Source organism: Ostrea edulis, chromosome 1, assembly GCF_947568905.1.
Source record: "Ostrea edulis chromosome 1, xbOstEdul1.1, whole genome shotgun sequence".
Taxonomy (NCBI): Eukaryota; Metazoa; Mollusca; class Bivalvia; order Ostreida; family Ostreidae; genus Ostrea; species Ostrea edulis.
The window spans coordinates 106,531,228-106,554,226 of record NC_079164.1 but is presented as its reverse complement, the minus strand read 5'-3'; the positions used below and the strand labels follow the sequence as shown (position 1 = coordinate 106,554,226).

The 22,999-nt window shown below is 34.8% G+C and overlaps 1 protein-coding gene across 4 annotated transcripts; it reads left to right on the top strand.

Moving 5' to 3' along the window:
- Positions 1-7,179: 7,179 nt before the first annotated feature.
- Positions 7,180-22,593, top strand: LOC125667578 (transmembrane protein 248-like). 4 transcript variants are annotated; one of them, XM_048901147.2, is made up of 10 exons: positions 7,188-7,328; positions 9,051-9,159; positions 11,078-11,181; positions 12,617-12,799; positions 13,611-13,786; positions 15,326-15,447; positions 15,618-15,765; positions 17,163-17,334; positions 17,762-17,899; positions 19,033-22,593. In XM_048901147.2, exons 3-10 carry the CDS (start codon positions 11,128-11,130, stop codon positions 19,048-19,050), a joined length of 1,011 nt encoding a protein of 336 aa, XP_048757104.2. In that variant the 5' UTR covers positions 7,188-7,328; positions 9,051-9,159; positions 11,078-11,127; the 3' UTR covers positions 19,051-22,593. The 4 variants fall into 4 exon arrangements, with proteins under 4 accessions (XP_048757094.2, XP_048757104.2, XP_048757122.2 ...); XM_048901137.2 differs by lacking the exon at positions 9,051-9,159 and having other exon boundaries at positions 7,180-7,328; XM_048901165.2 differs by lacking the exon at positions 11,078-11,181.
- Positions 22,594-22,999: the final 406 nt, after the last annotated feature.

The following is a 22,999-nucleotide window of genomic DNA, read 5'->3' as shown; positions in this document are numbered from 1 at the left end:
CAGTTTAAAATTAGTATGTAATTTACAAACATCGACATTGTAATCAGTGGGCGTTGTCCTGGCAATAATTGTTGTGGAAAGGTAAAAAGGAAAACCCACGTGATCATATCCATATAAGGGAAACACGTGGTAAGTAATTGTTGCCAAACTCGACACCGGGCAAATTATAATACCTTTTGGATATTAAAAATATATTTTTATATATTTTTCATATCTTTAGCGATATATGATGGACAAATCTTTTCAAAAATACAAAACAAAAACGTTGAACCATTATATATTGTGGGTCATGATGTGAACGAACTTAAATCTACACTGCTGGGTGTTTGCAAAAATTTGACAAATTGTGCCCTTGTGGATATCAAGAAGAAAATTTTTACATAATAATATATTTCTGTGTAAAACTTGCTAGGATCGCGATGTGGACAAACTTGAATCTATTGTACATGAAAATGTTTCCATATCAATTTGACAAGTGATCTATGATACCTGTAATTTTTAAAGAATGTTTCTATTTAACTCTAAACCCCTATTGTGGCCCGGGGGATCATGTTGTGAACAAACTTGAACCTGCTTGATGACGTTTGTAACTCACAATTTTTTTCACCTGACAGGTTCCGGTGCTGTTCGTAAGAAGAATTCCTATACACATTGTTTATTAGCATATATTTGTTTGCAATCTCATCATGTTCAATAAATAAAGCGTTTAAAAAAAACCACCATTATATTGTGGCACCCTATGTAATAATTTGAACCCCAGTCCCCACACTGGCCCTGGAGTTCATGTTTTCAACAAACTTGAATCTTCACGTAAGTTTTTCAAACAAGTCTGGGGTCTTTGGTGCAATAGTTTTTAAACCCTCACCATTTTTTTTCTCTCAATCGTCTCCCATTCTAAAAGGGATTCGTAAACATGTTAAGGATTTTTTATTAACTTGTTATAGCAGGTTTAAAATTGAAATGAATGAAAATTTTAATTAAATTGCATAAATGATATTCCGGAAGACAAGGTGTGGCTATGACACACTTCGAACCAGCAGTGGTAAAAGGCGCAAATAAGGTTCAAACAGAAGTAATCAAGGTGCACAAGCCAAAGAAGAGCAAGACCGGGACAACCGAGCTAGGGAAGCATTGGGTTTGGATGAAGTCAGTGGAGCCTACCTGACCGTGAGTTAACTGTATGGTGGTCAGATTTGTGGAGGGAAGATTTCTTATGGGGACAGAGCATGTCACGATCCTATCTATTGCAAAACTTGGAATAAGTGAAGACCAGTGGCGGATTTAAGGGGGAGGGGCGCAACCCCCCCCCCCCCCCTAAAGTTTTCAATTTAAGGTAAATTGTGGTATCTTGTGTAGGAAGATGTACTTAACGATAAAAGAAGCATTAATTTCTTCCACTTCCGGAAAAATAAATGACAAATTCTTTTGATTTCTTGAATTACTTTATTGGGAGAACTTAATTTTTTCCAAAAACCCTTAAAATTTCCGTCATTTTACTAATTTCACCTTATTAAAAATGATAGAAACTAGTACAAATGACTTAAATAGGAGACATATTTCCAACCCTAATTAAATCTGTAAAACCCATGAGCTCCAGACCCCCTGCCTCATAAAGTGGCGCCCACTGTAACCGCAATTCCTGGATCTGCCCCTAAAGACCCATGGTGCAAATATTGTGTGGAAAGAGAGGGATGATGGTACATATTCTATGAGAATGCCAGATAACCCGGTCGAGATGCTGATGGCGGCATGATAGAGTCCTGTAGTGGATGACTGATGCTGGAGGTGGAAACGAAAGAGAACTTATATCCATGGAAGTAAAGCAGAGGCAGATTCAGTGTGTAAGGCAAGATGATGCAACAGCTAACATGAGAGCAGTAAGGCAGACATTCATAAATGCTGGATAGAGGGTTAGACTTGAAGTTGAGTGTGGAGCTTAGACAAACAAGAGGCCCATGGGCCACGTCGCTCACCTATACTATGGACTATAAAATAGTTTCTATATATATTCGCATGTAACCCTTTGATCCCTATTGTAGCCCCAACCAACCCCAGGGACCGTGATTTTTACAAACTTGAATCAGCACTGTGGCAGAAAGCTTTCATGTAAATGTACACTTTTCTGGCTCAGTGTTTCTTGATAGGATTTTAAAACACAAGATTTTCACTATATATTTGTATTTAAAATTGTGACCCCCTGGGGGGGGGTTGACGTTCACAAACTTGAATTCGCACTATGTCAGGAAGCTTTCATGTAAAAGTAAACTCTTTTGGCCCAATGGTTCTTGAGAAGAAGATTTATAAGGATTTTCCCTATATATTTGTATGTAAAACTTTGATCCCCTATTGTGGGCCATGATTTTAACAAACTTCAATAGTACACTATGTCAAAAGGCTTTCATGTGAATTTGTACTTTCCTGGCCCAGTGGTTCTTGAGAAGATTTTCAAATATTTTCCCCATATACATGTATTCACGTGTGAAACTTTGATCCCCTATTGTGGCCCCACCCTACCCTCGGGGACGATGATTTGAACAAATTTGAATCTGCACTATGTCATGAAGCTTTCATGTAAAGTTCAGCTCTTCTGGTCCCGTGCGTCTTAGCAAAAAGATTTTTAATTGACCCTACCCTATTTTTGCAGTTTTGTGACTATCTCTCCTGCCCTCCATTTGAACAAAATTGAAAGCCCTTCACCCAATTATGCTTCTTGCCAAGTTTAGTTGAAATTGGCACTGCGGTTCTGGAGAAGAAGTCGAAAATGTAAAAACTTTACTGACAAACGACGGACAACAGGTGATCAGAACGGCTCATTTGAGCTTTCAGCTCAGGTGAGCCAAAAATCAGTCTTCAGCTAAACGCGGTGTTCGTCACTCATCAGTCGAACGATGTTTTGGCTATTCCCGATTGAGGTCGGGTGTAGAGGATTCCCATTACAACCAGTATACGTGATATGTAGTCCAAGAGCGAGTGAGACGGTGCTGAAAAGACAGAGCTCTAGAGGAGCAGCAGAGAGAACATGTAATTAGTGGCACCGTCGAGACGATCTAAACTGCTAGCCGGGATCCATCAGGTATAGCGGAATGGCAACCACTGCTCACCCATCAACTGGAGGATGGAATGGTGATTGGTCCAAGGTCGAAACATCTGAAGAATGTTGGAGACCAGTGGCGGATCCAGTTTCAGAAGGGGCGCAGTAAAAAAGTTAGGAATATGTGGCTGTCTTTAAGCCTCAGTGGGCACAGAGCGAAGCCATGGCAGGGGCCTAGGGAGCTAAGCCTCCTCAACCTGACTAAAGTACAGACCTATATTATTATATATATAGTAATATAGGTCTGTACTTTAGTCAGATTGTAAGCCTCCTATAACTGTACAGCGTTAATCGGACAACATGAGATTGACATATTTGAGTGTTTTGGGCATATATATTTCATAATATTTTGTGAGAGGGAGGCGTACGCCCGGCCTGTCGGTACTGGAACCCGCCACTGGAACTGCCGGGCAGACGAGCACTAGGAGTGGGGTATAAAGAATAAAAGAGCATAGGCATACTGGATTTCCAAACTTCACAAAAACCCCTACAGACATGATACGTTGCTTGATTCAGTCAATGTTCTACCAAGCCCCTATTTTTGTTCCTCACGAAAATATCAACAGCTGTGATTGAGAAACTTTAAACGAACTTTTATTAAATTTTAAATCGCTAAACTTTTCTCAAATCAACAACATCAAAACATGTGACTGTTTTTAATATCGAACGAGCCGACGTCAAAAACTAGACTTTTTGATATCACAGTTGGTTCTTCAACAAAAAATGGAAAAAGAAAATGTTCGTATCTAGTGATCAATCATTCAAAAATTAATTTTTTAAACACCACCTTGATTCCACGCACAAGATACACTGAAGTTGAAATTAAAAATATGTTGGAGTTCCTCGTTGACAATATTTCCGTAGTCTTTTGTGATCAGGTCTTCCAACAGTCTGTTGGAATTCCTATGGGCACGAATTGTGCTCCTTTGTTAGCTGACCTGTTTTTATATTCTTATGAAGCAGCGTCTATTCAAAGGCTTCTACACGAGAAGAAAACATCTCTTGCTGTGACCTTTCATGCGACATTTTTATATATTGACACGTTTTATCTATTAACAATAACTATTTTCATTTTTATGTCGATTCGATATATATCCCAGTGAACCCGAAATAAAAGACACCACAGAGTCCTCCACATCTGCTTGGTACTTAGATATTTTATTGAAAATAAATTTAATTATAAAGGGACAAACTAACAACTCTACTTTATGATTTCAGCTTCTCCATTGTCAACTTTCCATACAATGTATTTACGTAGCTATATTCCATTTGCACGTCGTATCATTTGGTGTTTACATCTCTCAATTGATTCGATACGCAGTAGCTTATTCTGCGTATGATCAGTTTTTAAATCGAGGCAGGCTACTGACAAACAAGTTGATGTTGTGTACAGGGGGTACAATTGTCTCGTTTAAAGCAACATTTCGCAAATTCTATGGTCGTATTATGATCTAGTTTGCCAATACAGCATATCATTGGGTTAAATGCTATTTGACGTGTTTCATACCGATTGTTAGGCCGTTCTTGGTACACTGATTTTACTACGGATTACTCCGTTTATCTGATAAGATATAGGGCTCACGACGGGTAAAACCGGTCGACAGGGGATGGTTATTCCTAGGTACCTGATCCCCCCTCTGGTATATCCAGGGACCCGTGTTTGCCCAACTCTCTATTTTGTATTCCTTATAGGAGTTATGGGGATGGTCGCTGTTCATTATATCTTCCCCTTTCTTACAGAGGAGTGCTGACATGTAATTAGCAGAATTCCATTTCCTATAAGTGTATACTTTATCTTGTAATATTTTTTATGTCAGGTTGAAACACTCCCAAACGTTTGTGTACTATGAAAGCCCATTGAGCTCATTTTCGTATCTGAAAAGAAAACCTGCGTTATGTACAACGCGAAACTTTCGCTTATAAACGCGTAGCTTTCGCGTTATAACGCGTAACTTTCGCGAATTAACGCGAAACTTTCGCGAATAAATGCGTAACATTTATGTTATAAAGCGTAGATTTTGCTTTTAAGCAATAATTTATGGATTGAATGCGCTCAATATAAAAAAACATTAGCATGAAATAATTTGTTCATTACAATGAAGAAAAATAACGATAAACTTGTCTAGCTGTATTTTGTAAGTTTGTATATGCATATCTCTTGATATAATTTGACTGCTTTAAGAAGATCATCTTATTCATTGTTTCGTTAGGAAATAAGAAAAGTCAGTGGGTAAATAAATATAGGCGTGTCCTTATACTAAACACTCATCTTTAATTCTTGTGTTATTAATTGTCACATAAAAGAGGTCTTTCTAGACAATATACATGTAGTATGTTAAAACCAAACCAAAAGCATATCAAATGACAAAATTATAAAACAGGTGGTTACAAAGGTTAGTGTGAGAATAATTATTATATTGGTTTTTCCAAAAGATGACAACCAAGGGACATAACAGGGGGTGATTCAGGATTTGTGGTTAGGGGCCGCAACTTTATGAGGCAGGGGATCTGGGGGCCGCCAGTGCATGGTGGGGACTTGTGGGCGAAGCCCCCTAAAATCTCCTGATTTTTACAGATTTTATAGGCCTTGAAATATGTCTCCTATGTAGCAATTTTTACTATTTTCTGTCAATTTTAATAAGGTGAAATTAATAAAATGACGCAAATTTTAAGGGTTTTTGGATAAAATGTGAGTTTTCCTAATAAAGGTAATTCAATTAATCAAAAGATGCTTGTCATTTATTTCTACGAGAGTGGAAGAAATTATTGCTTCTTTTATCGTTTACATTTTTCTAAACAAGAGACCACGATTTACTGCTACTCCATAAAAAGTATGAAAAGTGTGGATCCATCTAATATTGGAATAACTTAGTTTAAACAATAGTTATTCGTAAATAATTCGATAATGTTTACAAACAGTGTCTTATACATGAAATAAATTGAGAAACAAGCCAAAAGGCTTATATTAATCTCGCTCTAAATATCCTACAAGTAAGAGGTGAATGAAAGTTCTAAGTAAAATAAGTCGTATACTGATTATTACAATACATGCAAAAAGAAATAAGAATATGAGAGAAAAGCTGGAATTGAGTATTGGGAGAAAAAATAACACACGTTTATATGTATGATAAGTGTCAATACAAATCAAATGAATATAAACTATAGACAAAGTTGAAATAACAATTGTAGAGTTATGCCTTATAAATAATGAGGAATAAACACAGGTTTTCCACTTATTACAACCTTGGGGCACATGAGTATATTTTATATACAGTATGACAGTATTACATGTAGATATAGTAGAACAGCTTTCAGAGGTAGGCTCAGAACCGTTTACTTTCAACAAGAAATTTCTGGGCTAAATAAAAAATGCTGTTGTTCTCACTTTATAACTTAAGTCACCAAGTGCTTTCTAGAGACATTCTGAGGGTTTTTTGGGTTATCAAATGAATCAAAAGCAAATGTAGATTAAGCATAGTTTACTCAATAACATAACAAATTCAGAGATTTAGTGGTTGATAGTTCTTTGAAATTCTGTGACATTTTAAGGCTTGATTTCAATAGACGAAAATTTATACCCCCTTATTAAAAGCTGCTGTTAGCTAAGCAACACTGGTATTACTCAATTACAAATATGAATTCTACTTTGCATTCAATAAAACTTTAATAGCATATATATACCAAAAAATTCTGAAATGTGCGTGAATAAAACGTAGGCCTGCGTGTTAGCATGCGCATATAGTTCTTTACTTTAAGATTACTTATAAATGCATAAACGCTAGACCTCGTTCATTGTATTAATCGTGGGTTCCTATTTTTGCAAAACTATAATTACAGAGATTTTTTCGCGTTATAACGCAAAAGTTACGCGTTAATTCGCGAAAGTTTCTTCGCATTATAACGCGAAAGTTACGCGCGGTATAGCACGAAAGTTACGTGTTGTTTCGCGTTATAACGCGAAAAATTATTTGTTTTTTCAGCTACGAAAATGAGTGAACTCAATGGGCTTTCGTAGTCTACCTACCCGATCCGTTACAAATTATTTCCCACTGAAAGCCGAAAATAAAACTTCCGCTCCGAAATATTTTAAAATTACACACCTGTCATGGCTGAGTTCGACACGTTACGTTGAACTGTTGGGAGTAGCGACTAAGTTAAGCGCAATAATTATTGAAAATGATCAAAACTCATATTTACATAAGTTAGAGAATTATGTAACAAAATTCCAACTCAAAAGGTAGGTATGATAAAAAGTCTAGAGTAATTTTGTTTCTAATTTCCTGTTGCAGTCAATCTTGCAGTTCGCAGACTCGCACTCCATTATTAATGAACAGTATTTATTGATGTTATGAAGATATTTTGTCGAACAAAATTGCCTCAGAATTTTATCTCCCTATGTCGTTCGCGTCCGTAGTTCGTCTTCACTATTTTATATTTATATTTCCATTTTCCAATGTTTTAAAGACTACAGATACAAATTGTAACGATGACCACATTTTCTCATGAATGCGTTGTAGTTATGACGAATGCGCGTATGAACCTTGAAAAATATAGTACATTAATTAATTTTGATAGAAATGAAGGTAGAATGTAAATATAAGACAGTATATGCGAAAGTTTTTGGACCACACAGGACATTCGGTCCAGTGTAATCAATGAACACACCGGACCGAACCAAATTTTGTCAGACCGAAAAACATAATGTAAAAAAGTGAAACACGTGAAAATGCAAAACCAAGGGAATCTTATTTATTATACTAGTAATACTATACCAGGAATCCCTCCCGTATAATACTTTAGACAGTCCATGCGGTTTTAATCAATTCATTTACGTATTTGGATGTGTGCTATTGTTTTTTTTACTTATAACAAACTCTTCATCAAGATAGTAAAGCTCAAAACCAGACATTAAGACATCGGACATTCTGGTCCGGTGTAAAAAATGATGCATCGGACCTGAGGCACTGCACATCGGTCAGGTCCGACGGTCCGATGTCTTTCGCATAGACTGATAAGAATTTCAATTTTGAAGATACTGTATGTTTCATGAAGTGTGCTAATCCAAGATTCCTTTGAGTTTGACTCTTACCCCTGCTTTTATATTGTGATATGTGCAGGGGAGAATAATGATTAATCCTCTGCATATGTCACAATATGAAAGCAGGGCTTAGAGTCGGAGGAATCTTGGATTAGAAGTGTGCTTGCGTGAAGCATCACTGTTCATGTTCTTGTGTATTTTCAAAAATGAGATTTATTTCTTAAAGGGGCATTAGCTGTCATTTTGTCTGTCACCAAAAATTTGATTCGATGAAAATTGCCCCATATTTCAATTATAACACCAGTATTTAATGACTTCAAACACTTTTTACCCACAAAATGGACACATGAGTATGTGATTTTGGTAATTAAATAATTTAAATGTCTTGCAAGATGCAATACTACGTCAGTTTATGTTCATCTAGTCACATATGAAATTTAATAAAGACTGGTCACAAATTGAAGGAGTTGTGTCAGAAAACTACCTGATAATAAAAGCCGACTTTTGTAACAGAATTATGTTTAGCGATATTGAGTATCTCATATTTCATTCCATAGCCATTCTTTAAAAGTTTATTGCAGTTGCCTCTGTGAATTTGAATTTACCATTAATGATAATCTATTGTAATATTCTTATTCTATACACTTGTTTGATAAAAATATGTTCATTTTGTCAAACTTTTCTATTACAGTAATAGATGATTATCCATTGGTACTTTGTATATCAAACATTGATATACGTCATATGCCTAATGTTTCATTCATTTCATTGATTTATACACTAAAGTGTTATAATTATACAAGTATTTGTCTTGTCTTTATACAACACCATTTACAAGGATCAGGAAACTTTCCATATAAAGTTATAGAAATGTAATGTAAGATAATCAATATCGCTACTCGCTATTCATCATGTTTATAGTTGACTACCAGTACAAGATATTTTTCTGACCACAACTCCTTGAAATCATAACCAATCCATGAAATTTCATTTGTGACTACCAGGTAGATGGCATATAACATATTCTGAGGTAAGTTTGACCTCATCGCAGGTAATTTTGGTCTTTTCAGCAGTAATTTTGGTAACTGGCAGGAATTTTGGTCATTTTATGGACCTGAAGAATTCATTGGAGGGAAGGAGGGGTGTACCGTGTAGGACTAAATGAATATTTGAATACCTTTATCAAAGCAGTTCGATTTGTTTCCGTGAATTTCACGACAAAATTAATTGGCAGCAAGTTTAATACAACTAACATTATGTACATGACTGTGTATAACCCTTTTCAATTTTGCACCACGGAGGGCATACATGTTTCTGAAACATTTCTTGTTTTAAGAGATAAACATTCTACCTAAGCCTCTTAATCATCTAGATTGTTTAGTACACTTGATTCTGACAAGAGTGGCACTTGCCCCACTATGTTGAATAAATCAAGTGATTTGAAATGTGCATGAAGGCTTGAATTGCTGCTTGATGACAATTGATGGTATAACATGTGACAAGAATGTGCTTTTATTATGTGATGTTTGCGTCATATTCACAGAGACAATGATTTGAATAAAACGTTTCCACTAACAGTTTCCTGCATTTAATGTCAGCATCCCATTGCTCATCACAAATTTTTCTAACTCCCATGATTTCATGCTTATATAATTTTTGTTGTACAGTCATGTGGTTTGTTCTGACAATGCTAAATGCTGTGCAGATTTATTACAACAAGCAATCTGGATCAAGTAGATGAAACAGAATTATTGTCCAGAATTTCCGATCGAAACAGATAATATCATGTTATACAAGACAATGTAGCAGCGTCATCAGTAGGATCACAGTCTCTCTAGATCTGTACAGCATGTCATGTTTAAATGAGCTCTATATTTGTTCATAAGGACACAGTAAATACATTATTGAAGAATTCATATGCTTTGAATATGGTAGAAGATGCATTGCAGCATGTTTTAAAGTTTTGATAATCTGTTGCTTATAAAATACACATGCACACAAATGTATGAATGGCACAACACTTTTTGGTAAATCAAATATATATTTATACAGTTCAACTTCAGTATCTTGAATACCATGGATATGTCAAAGTGATTCAGAAGTCCCAACCACTTATTCTTTAAGGATTTTACCCTCAATATCTCGAATCCTTGGATATCTTGAAGTTTTTTCTCAGTCCCATCGAGTTCAAGATAATGAAATTTGACTGTATTACTATATATTTATATATATTAAGATTTACCAATGTTTTTGTTGGGAATAAACCTATGCTTATTCAATGCATTTTATTTCTTGATAGAAAGCACTAACCTTCTAACTTGACATAACAATCTATATATTACAAAATATAGGTGTCATGGTTGTTTGTATTGTAGGGGAGTGTGCAGCAATTCTCGTTAAAGCACCATCTCTTGGGATAAGGAAATTGTAGTGGGATGACTTGGCAATCCACTATTGAATAAAATTATTACTATTGCGATTCATAAAAGAAGCCATTCTTTTGACTATTTTGGTTGTTTTTTCTCAAAACAGTTTTTAAATACATGTAATACTGTCTTTCAGGGTTCGAAATTAACTTTTAGCTAATACATACAGTAGTTATTGAAAAAGGTTGTAATCACCCTTTTTTTTCAAATTCCTTTTAGAAATCTATAACATTATGTCCTTTTAAATAAGTACTATTGAAACTAATTTTGAAACTTCAGACCTAGTAGCCTTCACATAAACATAGAAAAATACTCAGAAAAATAACTTTTTATTACCAGTAAACTTTGTGAACAGAAGTATTTCATAAGAATTTGATAATTGTATTACCTATTAAGACTGCTTTGATTAAAAATTTTTGCTGTTCCATTCTCCATTGATCAGGCTGTTTGCGGATATCTGCATGTCTGTTACTTTCATGTTTCAAAATTTTACTTGCATGATTTATCATTTGTGATACACAGACCAACTCACCAATCAACAGTTATGTCGTTTGGAGTTCGTCTTCATCACAATGAAGGTTGAATTCCACAAAAAGAAAGGTTACTGTATTCAGCGGGTGATTGAGGTAAGTATAAATCTCGGATAGGGAGGTTTTCTGAAAAATGTCTCGTGGTGGGTCATTTCATGTCGCCTAACAAGACGTGATCAATTTGTTTTCTGCCTGGTTTTCCGCCTGTCTGGTTTTCCGTCTGGTTTTTTGCCTGTCTGGTTGGAAGCACACTTTTACAATTGAGCATCTTGCTAGGTGACACATATTCTTCTGAACACTTTAGGCTGTGGATTTTGTGGAAAGTACTTTGTCATTTATGCAATGCATTTACTACCTTTAAGACATTAGTTTCTTCATTCCTTCACACCAATAACTAATTACTATCATCTTAGTATGAGAAACATGTTCCTTATGAATCGGAGAATCTGGAGTAAATTTACCTCTCTTTTTAAAAAAATAATAAGTAGGCTTATTAGTCCCTCACAACAGAGTTAAATCAGGTTCAACGTTGAGTTCATGATTATGTCTAAGCGTGAGGGGATGTTCTACTTTGCAGTGCTCTTGCAATGAATTTTGAATCTTTCTTGCAATCTTAGATCTTTAAAAGTTGAATTGGTGTATATCCATTGTACATGTATTAGGTAAATAATGAATTGGAGTTGCCTGTATTATACTGTGACATAGAAATCTGTAGATTCAGTAATGGTAGGGCAATGAATCTGGACTAAACATTAGCCTCAATTCCAGTCAAAAATAAACCAAAGACCCCCCCCCCCTCCAATGAAAAAAGAAAATAAAGGAGACAAATCCACTAACTATTGATTTACATGTATGTTGACAACTGACAGATATAAAACACTACCAGTATACTGATGACAGGTCCAAGGAATGTGATATATGGATATAGCAATATAACTTTCTTACTTTACTGACATGTATTTTCTCCATAAAGCCAATACCTTGTTCCAACAGTAGTTGGGGGGGAGGGGGTATTGTTGAAGGCACTGATATATTATAGGTTTTTTTTTTGCAATTTAGTGTAAATTTGAGAAAATGTTTCCTAAGCATGCTCTTGTTTGTTATCACATTACTTGCAAGTCCTTCTACAACTGCTGAAAATTAATGAGGAGTTGTAGAAAAATCTAATTCTGTAATAGTTTGGAGGAACTTGTATCTTGAATAGGACAATTCAAGAAGTACAGTTGAGTAAAACTCGATCAGGGCCAGTGAAAAACAGTTCTTTATAACCAAACTGCGTATATCCAATACAATTTTTGTTATTTTCCTCTTATTGGGGAATAAATATTAATTACCAGTAAGCATGAATTCATTTTAAGCATATTCATTATAAGCAAGTTTTACTGTATAATCCTATGCAATCACAATATTTAACCCTCCTCCCCCATATTCATACAATTTCATTGTTACAAAGTACTTAATGACTTGTTTTTCCTGGCATAGTGACATACCTATTTAAACTTGCTAAACTTTTGGGGAATCTCTGTTTCAGGGACTGAAAAACATCTTTAAAATGGCATTTGACTGTGCTATATTTGAAAATTTGAAGAGTTTTGTGAAAAACAAGCCACCCATGGTATTGTTTGTGATAAGCCTAGGAGCCTTTGCAGTGGTGCTCCTAACCCTCGCGTACATAGTCAAAGTCAAAGAACTGCCCAATCCAGATCTTACAAAGGTAACAAAATAACTGAAGATCCAATTTAAGAATTGTTTTGGGTAGGGACCATGTTCTGTTGATGATTTTGAGCAAAGAATTGCCTGGTCCACATTGTACACATGGAAATTATTAAAAGTGCAGATAATTTGTGGAATTACTAGAACTACTAAGGGGCGAGAACAAAAGATTGATATCAGATAAAAATCTAAATTCAAATAGTCAGAGGAAGGAGAGTAAAAACGTCCATAAGTTTCTGTGGTCAGACATCAATTGCATGAGTTTTTGTTTAAACATATTAACTTATTGAATATACAAAGTGACATTAAAAGACTACATATACACCTGCATTAGTGAATGAACAGTAGAAAAGTTATTAGGTGTACATGATTGATTAACTGTGAATTTAGTTTTTTAGGTGTTGAACTTTTGATCTTACCCCTAAGTGGAATGATTTTGATTGATCAAAAGTTAGAAGAAAAGGATTTAAAAAAAAAAAATTTGCATTAATTTACGTGATATATATGTGATTGGAAAACAATTCGGATAAAATTGAATGATAGGATAATGCAAGTACACGAACGGCAAAGTACAAACAATGAATCAATACAGCCTGTTGCAATTGGTCTGCGTCTGTCGTGCGTCACAATTGAACAATGGATAGAGAATTTATTTTACTAGTGAGAGGATTTTTTGATGTTCTAACTTGTGCTCCGCACTTGTGAAAATATAAAAAAAAATTCCTGTCTCACTTGTGAAATAAATTCTATATCCAACAACAAAACATTGAATATCCTCTATTTACTTCAATATATTTGTATTGTCTTTTCAGGAATGGAACAAATTTTTTGAAAATTTTGCAGAAGTAGAATTTTGTGTCTTAGGAAATCGTACTGAAGATACCATATCTACAACTACAGAACCCAAATTGTCTGAGACACTATCAAAATTACACGAATCAGTTCTACATCCTAAATCTACACCCAGACTAGAAGATGAATACACCGTGTAAGTAATATGAAGTATCATCTAAATGTCCATCATTGCTAGCCACGCCTACCGAATCCAGGAGTACCTACCCTACTTCGAATTGACGTAGTGTGAACGGAGACAATGGCGTAGTTTGTGACATTGCTAAATGTCAGATTGATGTAATTAGTGTTTCCTAGGACTATACTCAAAAAATTTTGTATTGAGAGATTTAAAAAAAATTCGATTGATCAAGCTATCAACTGAAAAAATTGGATGGAAAACATTGTGTAAGTTTTCCATTCAATTTTTGGGTTGGTAGAGCAATAATTGACAAAACTGTTAAGAGTACTTCTATATCATTTAATTGCCGAAATAGATTTTTAAAACCTTGAATAAGACTTTATTCATATAAAAATGTTACAAACTATATTCCGTGGTATGACATTACAAACTTAAAAATGATATTCAAGGTTGATGCAGGTACCAGCAAAATTTTCAACCAATCAGAATCTGATAAGTAGTGTCAATCTCATTTATCATGAAGACTTTATACTGCTATAGCCACTGTTGCCATGTCTTTGTAATTTTTTAATCACATGCTGTAAAGAGGATTGTTTTTATGCCCCCGAGATCGAAGATCAGGGGGCATATTGTTTTTGTCCTGTCTGTCATTCTGTCTGAAACTTTAACCTTGCTAATAACCTTTGAACAGTAAGTGCTAGAGCTTTGATATTTCACACGAGTATTCCATGCGACAAGACCTTTCCATGGGTACCAACTTTTTTTACCCTATGACCATGACCTTGGAGTTTGACCTACTTTTTGAAAACTTTAACCTTTCTAATAACTTTTGAACAGTAAATGCTCTAGAACTTTGATATTACACTTGATCATTCCTTGTGACAAGACCTTTCCATGGCTACCAACATTTTTGACCCTGTGACCTTAACCTTGGAGTTTGCCCTACTTTTTGACAACTTTAACCTTGCTAATAACTTTTGAGTAGTAAGTACTAGAGCTTTGATATTTCACGTGAGTATTCCTTGTGACAAGACCTTTCCGTGGAATTGTTGACCTTGTGATGTTTGACCTACTTTAAAAAAAATTGACATTGGTCATAACTTCTAAATGGTAAATATTAGAACTTTCATATTGCACATGAACATTTCTTGTGACAAAATCTTTCTACTGGTATCAAGATATTTGTCCTTGTGACCTTGGCCATTTTTGGCCTACTTTTTGAAAAGTTTAAACTTGCTAATAACTTTTGAACAGTAAATGCTAGAGCTTTGATATTACACATGATCATTGGAATTGGCCATTATCGGGGGCATTTGTGTTTTTCTGAATAAACATACATATTATTTAAGGGATCCCAACATCCAGAATTAGACAATTTTGGTAGATTTTTTTGCTTCCTGCTTAGCTGAAATAATGTAGCCCTCTCCTATTTTTTTTATTCTGACATTTCCTCTTCCAAAAAAAAAAGTCAGAGAGGGCTACATTATTGCTGCAGCTACTTCCCACTCAGAGAATAGTTTTAATACTTACAATACTATGCATTACAACTTTCAGAAACACATCTATATCCATGTTGATTGAGGTCACTCCCTCTCAAAGTGATAGTTTCTTCAACATATCAAACAATGTTACCACACTTCTTGCTGCAGTTAATGGCAGTGAGCTTGGACTCCGAGGTAAGCACTGAGAATTTGAAATATACGAAATTGTCACCATTTCCAGCAGAGTACATAGTCAATAAAACAGGCATTTATACAGGTATTATGAATCCATTGATTTTACAAATTTACTTTCATATCTAACCAGAGTTGAAAATGTCCTTCAAGTGTTTTTCTTTTCTTTTCAGGTTTGGCCTCGAAAATGAGTGTGAATGTGTCCATGATGTTGCCTATCAAATGGAATGAAGCTGTGTGCACTGATAAAAACTGTCAGAAAATTCAGATTCTGACTTGCATCAATTTTCAGGGACCCGCTTCAATATTTCCCAGCAGAAGGTAAAACAAGTGACAACACAATGTTTTATAGACCAGTTCGTTGGGGTTCTTGGTAATACATCTCCAATAGTAATGTACAAGTAAAATCACATTTTAAAGCATCATGCAATGCTCAAAATTGTATGAAAATATTGAAAATTTGTAAAACATTCTATACGTTTTGGATGATCTAGAAGGAGAAGCCTTTCTTTACACACATATATGTTTATGTAAGTACAATCGTCAAAATTATATATAAACACGGAGAAATTGTTTACCAATTATCTCATCATCCGATACCCTTGGTTGATTGTGCCTTGTTCTTGTCTTGATCACCTTTATATCCATTCATAGCAATTTGCTTGTTTTGATGAATAATTAATGAGGCAATTTTATTAGTTGCTCATGGATGACTACAATTGATTTTGTCCAATCAGTAAGTCCCTTTCTACAACTTTTTGTTACTTGTAGTATTGTTGTAATAGTGAGGTTAAAACAATACATGAACTGCCTTTAAGAACAGTAGAGTTTCTTTTCTATAATGATTACTTTGAGTGGACAATAAATTCAAATCATTATTCATCAGACCAAGTGAATTGGTATGGATGGACCCACTGGTGACAAAGAGAGAAACTAATATATAGGTCCCTGGAGAAACAAAGCGCAATCAACCATGCAGTGCAGTTATCTATTGATAGAATGGAATAAGCAAAGGGCATAACATTTATATCATTCATGATATTCACATCCACTTCATACAAAATGCAGATGCATAAATACTTTTGTAAGTAATGTATATGCTATTCCTTGAAAAGTGCATTAAATGTGGAGGTCTGATTACCTGAGGCTACTCGTGGCACCGTAACAAACTGGAGATGTACTGGTACATGTGTCAAAAATATAATCTGAAAGAAGTATGGTGGATAATCTGAGAAATATGTACCTATTTAAGAATTCATGTCAGCTTTAAGGTAGTACTCTACATCGTCATAATGGCTGACTTCCTTTAAAGCGCTTTGAGCAGCATACGCTGGATAAGGCGCTATATAAAACCAATCATCATTATTATTATTAAAAACATGGATGAAAAAATCGATATCAGCAATATTTGACTTTTCCTTTTCCATTTAAATATCTCGCTGAGTAACTCAGTAGGTTAGAATACCGACTGCTGAACTGTAGGTTGAAGATTCAAGTCCAGCAGGGATTTTAAATTTTTTCAGATTACCTTCTACTAAAACTGTATTTTTTGACAAAATAAAGTAAATTTGAAAATTTTCAACTTCAAAATATTGTTGTACATATGCTCCACTTTTGATCTACATACGATTTCTCTGGTGTAAACAAAAAAAAAAAAACATGTACAAATAAATCTTTGAGAATGATGATAGAATTGGTTCCATTTTTCTCTTTGACAGACATTTTGGGGGCTGTACGAGCACTGTCGGTGTCACGGAGGGGGTCAGCGACTACAGCTCCAGAATGGTGGGCTATCCCCGCAGTTATTCCGAGGAAAACCTGTGTGCACATCTACCCAGGGTCACCATGAAGTACAAACTTGATCCCACTATGAACATGCTTTTAACACTTGTAAGCACTACTTATTAGAAAAAAGATTTCATCTAGATTGGACTAAGAGAGCATAAATAGTAACGTATGTATTTTAGAAGGAAATTCTTAGTGGAATTTTTTATATATTAAAGGTGCAGTGTCCCAATGAACTTGTTCTAATTTTCCAAAAGAAATTCAAACTGCATGTATAATTCAAATGAAGGTGATCAACCTTAGCATACCAATCAATGTCAATCTTTGATAGGAGTCTCTCCTAAACATGATTATGTATACAGTAGTATTTTCTATCAATACAATAGTTGTCTTTCTTATGAGATGGACAATCAGCTTTATATCAACCTAAAGGGTATTTTGTATTCATACACATGTATCAACCACTTTTAAGGCTAAATTGTGTAAAAAAAAAGAAAGATGTGAATGTGTTTTACTTTTCTCTTGGCTGTAGGAGGACAGATCAGTGATCAACCTTCACTTGATGCACACCAGCTACTTTCTGTTTGTCATGTTTGTGACTGTTGCCTGCTATGCTCTGATCAAAGGCCATCCTTCAACACACAAAAGCAAGTCAGGCTCCTACTCAGAGGTATTGTTCAAACATGTCTATCATTTCAAAGACTTGTAGAGGATATCAATATAGATTATAAGCTTGTTCAATTTATGAATATGAAGCAAACTATCTGCACAACCAAGAAGTCATGCAGACTAATTACATTAATAGCCAAAACATAGGTAAAATTCATTTTTCCTTATCAGAAATTGGTTGCCATTTTTATGCTCCCTGAAAAATTTTGGGGGGAGGTGGGGACATATAGTCGCTGTTGTGTAAAGGAATTGTGGACCAATGTCTTTCAAGGTCATTTTAGAAAGGTCAAGTCACTCAGAAGTTCCCATCTCCAAATCCTTTCATCAGAAATTGATCATGATTGATCACAAATATACCTGTATATAAAAAACATCCTTCATTCCAACAGTTATTGATCATTGTGCAAGTCATTCGTCATATGAAGTAGTTCATTGGTTAGATACAGTTGAGGGAGTATCCATCAGTTTTACTGATATTTTTGTTTTCTTTCCCGAGAAACTTTATATCAAGTCACTTGTCACAAATATCAGTGTAGTGATCGAAAAAAAGTATTTATTTTGTATTTTTTTTTAAGGAATCAAATTTTATATCTTCTGATTGACTGAGAACAATTCATAGTCACCACATTTTTTTTTACAGATATTTTTACAGTTGTAGGATATACTGCTAATTTTTGGAGTAATTGGAATTTCAAATTGTCTGTTATGGCCTCTGATTGGCTGAACTATCTTTCTATTTGCCTCTTTTGTAAGATTGTTCACAAAATCACTAATTTTTTAACAGTAAATTGTACTTTCTTATTTATGTCCATAGAGAATTGGGGTTACAGCTCTTAATTTTCTAAATGGTTGTAGTGATCTTCCCCATATGATAAATTCAATGAAGTAGAGAGAGTTATGAAATCAGATGTATCTCGGGTGTGAGATAACGCCGGCCTAATGGCCTCTTGTGAAAAGAGTAAAAACTGTGTTCCATGCTACATTGTTGCGAGATAAAAATTCTTGTTTTGGATCAAGACAGAAAAATAAAGAAAAGATCGGATAATTCAAATATACTTGTACAATATACATGTACATGGTAAATAATTACATTCCCGAGTTCATGTATTAAATGCATTCATACTTCTTTTGCAGGTACCAACCAAAATTTGAAATATGACACCAAAAAAGGTTCAGACTTAGTGCAATACAACATGAATGTGATTTCAGTAAGAGATATTTACACTCACCTGTTCACCGTGTTCCACTCACTCTGTAATGATCGGCAAGTTGTGATGCTTACATTCTTTGACCGTGTTGTGAATTGAATCTCACACAGATAGTGCTATCAACAAGGACCAGGATATAGCCATTATTTTTTCGTACCTATGATGTCATTGTTAAGTTTTTGTTCTCTGTATGTGTGTGGTGAAGATTTAGACCTTCCTGCAACCAACAGCTTTTTCCCTAGGCAGCCATCTTTTGGCCAGACTCTGCTTTTCCCATATTAAGCTTTGCTGCTCTAACTGATCATTATGTTGCATGTTTATATTTTCCTAAGACACCAAGGGAGAAATGGTGAAAAGAAAATTCAGTAATATCACACTTGTATTTATTTGTTTGAAAGAGAACAATATTTTCCCAAAGAGATATAATGTATGCAGGCTAAAACTAGGTATATTAATTAACTCATTTCCACATGAATGGGGATGGGGGTCAAAATATGAAGCAAGAATTCCTTCTGATTGCATAGTAAGGTACATTAGTATTTATCATAATTGCAAGTAACATATTGTGTCTTGTACTGGCATAATAAAATTTAATGATGCTCATCTGGTATTTAACTGTTCTTATCTAGTTTTAAAATGCATTGATTTAAGAAATGACATATTCCCAATGATAGCAACAGTGATTCATTTTCTCATCATAGATTTTCAATTTACATGTATTTTATTTTATGTTAGTAAGTTAATAATAAGTCAGGTTTGGTAATGCATACAGAGTTCCTATTTACTGCTCATTGAAATTCATCCACAGGTGTGGATAAATGGAACATGTGTTCCCAGATAAGTAATGTGCACTTAAAACTTGTTATGTAATTAGTTTAGTTTTGACCAAAATATATGTATTGAGAAATATTCTAAATACATTGTGAGTTGTAGATGAAGGATAGATTATTTTTTTATGAATGTTAAAGTACTAAATTTTGAAAACAGATACCCAGTCATATTTATGATTTTGACAAGTCGTACATTCAGCTTAGTAGGTTAACATGTCTGTAGTTTGCACTTTAGAGTCTATCAGGGGATGATTTTTTCCCCTGATTACTTTCTACTAAAATTGCAATTTTTTAACCAAATAAGGTAAATTTGAAACTCTTCAATTTCAAAGTACCATTGTACATATCTTCTACTTTCCATCCATATCAGATATCTGTGATTGTCAGCTACACTAAATGAGAAGTCCTCACCTGAGCCAAAGAATCAAGCATGCTTTGCAGATCAACATCCATCTGTTTGTCTTTTCATATTCTTCTTAAAAACCCCTTGGCCAATTTCACCCAGACTTGACACAAAACATCTTTAAGTAAAGGGGATTTAAGAGAGCTTCAGAGTTTTACACAGGGATGTATAGAAATGAAACATCGTTAGATAAAGGGGAATTAACAGAGCTTCAGAGTTTTACATGGGGATATAAAGAAGAGAATTTTTCTCTAGAACCACGACAAGGGAACAATATGTCAAATGGATATGCAAGCATCCTCATGTATAGAGTATCAAAGTTTGTTCACACCAAGACCCCAGAACAGGGCCATACTATAGTAATTAGGATTTAATGTTATGTAAAATGCTGCTGCTCAGGTGAATGATGTGTCCAATGGGCGCATTGTTTGAATATATGTGCATTTAGATATACATGTATTTGGGGGTGACAGATGTTCATGGAAACTTGCATTTTAATTAGGAAATTCTATTTAACAGCAACCTTTAAACAAGGAATTTGAAATTTCTTAGAAAGAGTCATAGATAAAAAATTTCTCGAGATGGAAGATATGTATTAGTGTTCTGAAATTCATATATTTTTTGGAAGCATTTTTTAGCCTTAGGTATGTTTGTCTAGGACCAGGCACTGAAAGAATGTGAAGTTTCTCTTAAGTTTAGGAAAACCTAGTTTGACATGGCTAAGTGTGCATCTTCATAACATGCTGTTCTTTGCCTGTTGCGTTATGCATCTGTCCGTCCATCATTTAGTTTTAAAGTTCTTTCTAAGTCAACAAACCATCAGAATTTTTTTTATGAAGAAAGGAAATTTTGACTGATACAGTATGGTGTTATCCATAAGAAGTGGAAAGAGGAATTCACTACCACAAGTGTTTAACAAACATTTACATTTTCAATGTTTTTAACTCACCTGAGCCGAAGGCTCAAGTGAGCTTTTCAAAATTTGTCTGTTGGCGGCATTGTAAACTTTTCACATTTTCATCTTCTTCTCAAGAACCACAAGGCCAATTATAACCAAACTTGGCCTAAAGCATCCTTGGGTAAAGGGCTTTCAAGTTTGTTCAAATGAAGGGCAATGCCCCCTTCAAAGGGGAGATAATCACAAAAATAGGGTGGGGTCATTTAAAAATCTTCTTCTCAAGAACCACTGGGCCAGAGGAACTGAAATTTTCATGAAAGCTTCCTGACATAGTGCAGATTCAAGTTTGTTCAAATCATGGCCCCCGGGGGTAGATTGGGGCCACAATAGGGGAACAAAGTTTTACATAGAAATATATAGGGAAAATCTTTAAAAATCATCTTCTCAAGAACCAATGAGCCAGAAGAGCTTAGATTTACATGAAAGCTTCGACATAGTGCAGATTCAAGTTTGTTCAAATCATGGCCCCCGGGGGTAGATTGGGGCCACAATAGGGGATCACAGTTTTACATGGGAAATTGAGAATAAATAGAAAAAACCTTTAAAAAATCATCCTCTCAAGAACCAATGGGCCAGAGGAGCTGAGATTTACATTAAAGCTTCCTGACATAGTGCAGATTCAAGTTTGTAAAAATCATGGCCTCCAGGGGTAGGTTGGGGCCACAATACGGACTAAGGTTTTAGATGCAAATATATATGGAAAGTCTTCAGATATGGGCCAAGGTAACTCAGGTGAGCAATGTGGCCCTTGGGCCTCTTGTTGCCTGATATCTCTACAAATTGTAATGATAACCATTCCTCATGAATGCATTGCAGTTGTGAACAATGCACGTATGAATACAGATTAATATAGTAGTATGTTGATTTTAACGTGAAGCATTGCAGTTCATAACCTTTATGTATTTTCGAAAATGGAATCTATTTCTAAAATAGATCCTGCTTGTACCTCAATATCATAATGTGCAACATTGCTGTTTAACTTGCCATTGAGGAGACAAATTACATACCCTACAATGAGAAGGTTTTATTAGCCTTAGAAAAGGTGGATTTGTAGTCAAATTAACTTTTCAGGACAGGGTTAAAATTTGATATGCAATTATTGATACATTCCAATGTTCCATACTGAGTGAAGAGTTCCCATTGTTGTGTATATACAGTTTATAATTGTGATTAAATGTTATCCAACTGTTTGCCATTTGAATTTTATTTGTATATAATATATATATTATGTTATTGAGATTTACTTCTATCTTTTGTTGGAACATTCAATTTAAAATAAAGTGGTTGAAAAATATAGTAGTTTGATTTTCTTCATAGATTATCACAATTGAAGTTAAAATTATCTTAACAAGGATGACTCCATTAATTGGCCACCAGCAGTATATTTTTTGAAGAAAAAATGTTTATCCATACTACACATTTTTAATGTGATTCCATCACTGTCCAAATTTCAACAAGAAAGCCAGGCCTCGCCCTAGCAAAAGGATTAATTTGGTCCGGGTAATCAAAATGGCTGATGACTGTTTTGTTAACTGTGCCTTTAACGGCATATTTTTACCTGGAGTCTATCCTATTCTGTATTGGAGTCTGCTGCGTTTACGTGAACTTCCCATACACACACTTCTGTAGCTGGTATTAAATAGTAGGATGTGCCGATATCGCGGGGGAGCTACAGAATCAACATCGGCTCCAACAGTAGGAT

Bases quoted from the DNA above. Each gene is read 5' to 3' on its own strand.
- LOC125667578 (XM_048901137.2), top strand. From the start codon at position 11,128: ATGAAGGTTGAATTCCACAAAAAGAAAGGTTACTGTATTCAGCGGGTG. The intron at 13,787-15,325 runs GTAAGTAATATG...TACAACTTTCAG, and splicing joins CTAGAAGATGAATACACCGT to AAACACATCTATATCCATGT. The intron at 15,766-17,162 runs GTAAAACAAGTG...TCTCTTTGACAG, and splicing joins TCAATATTTCCCAGCAGAAG to ACATTTTGGGGGCTGTACGA.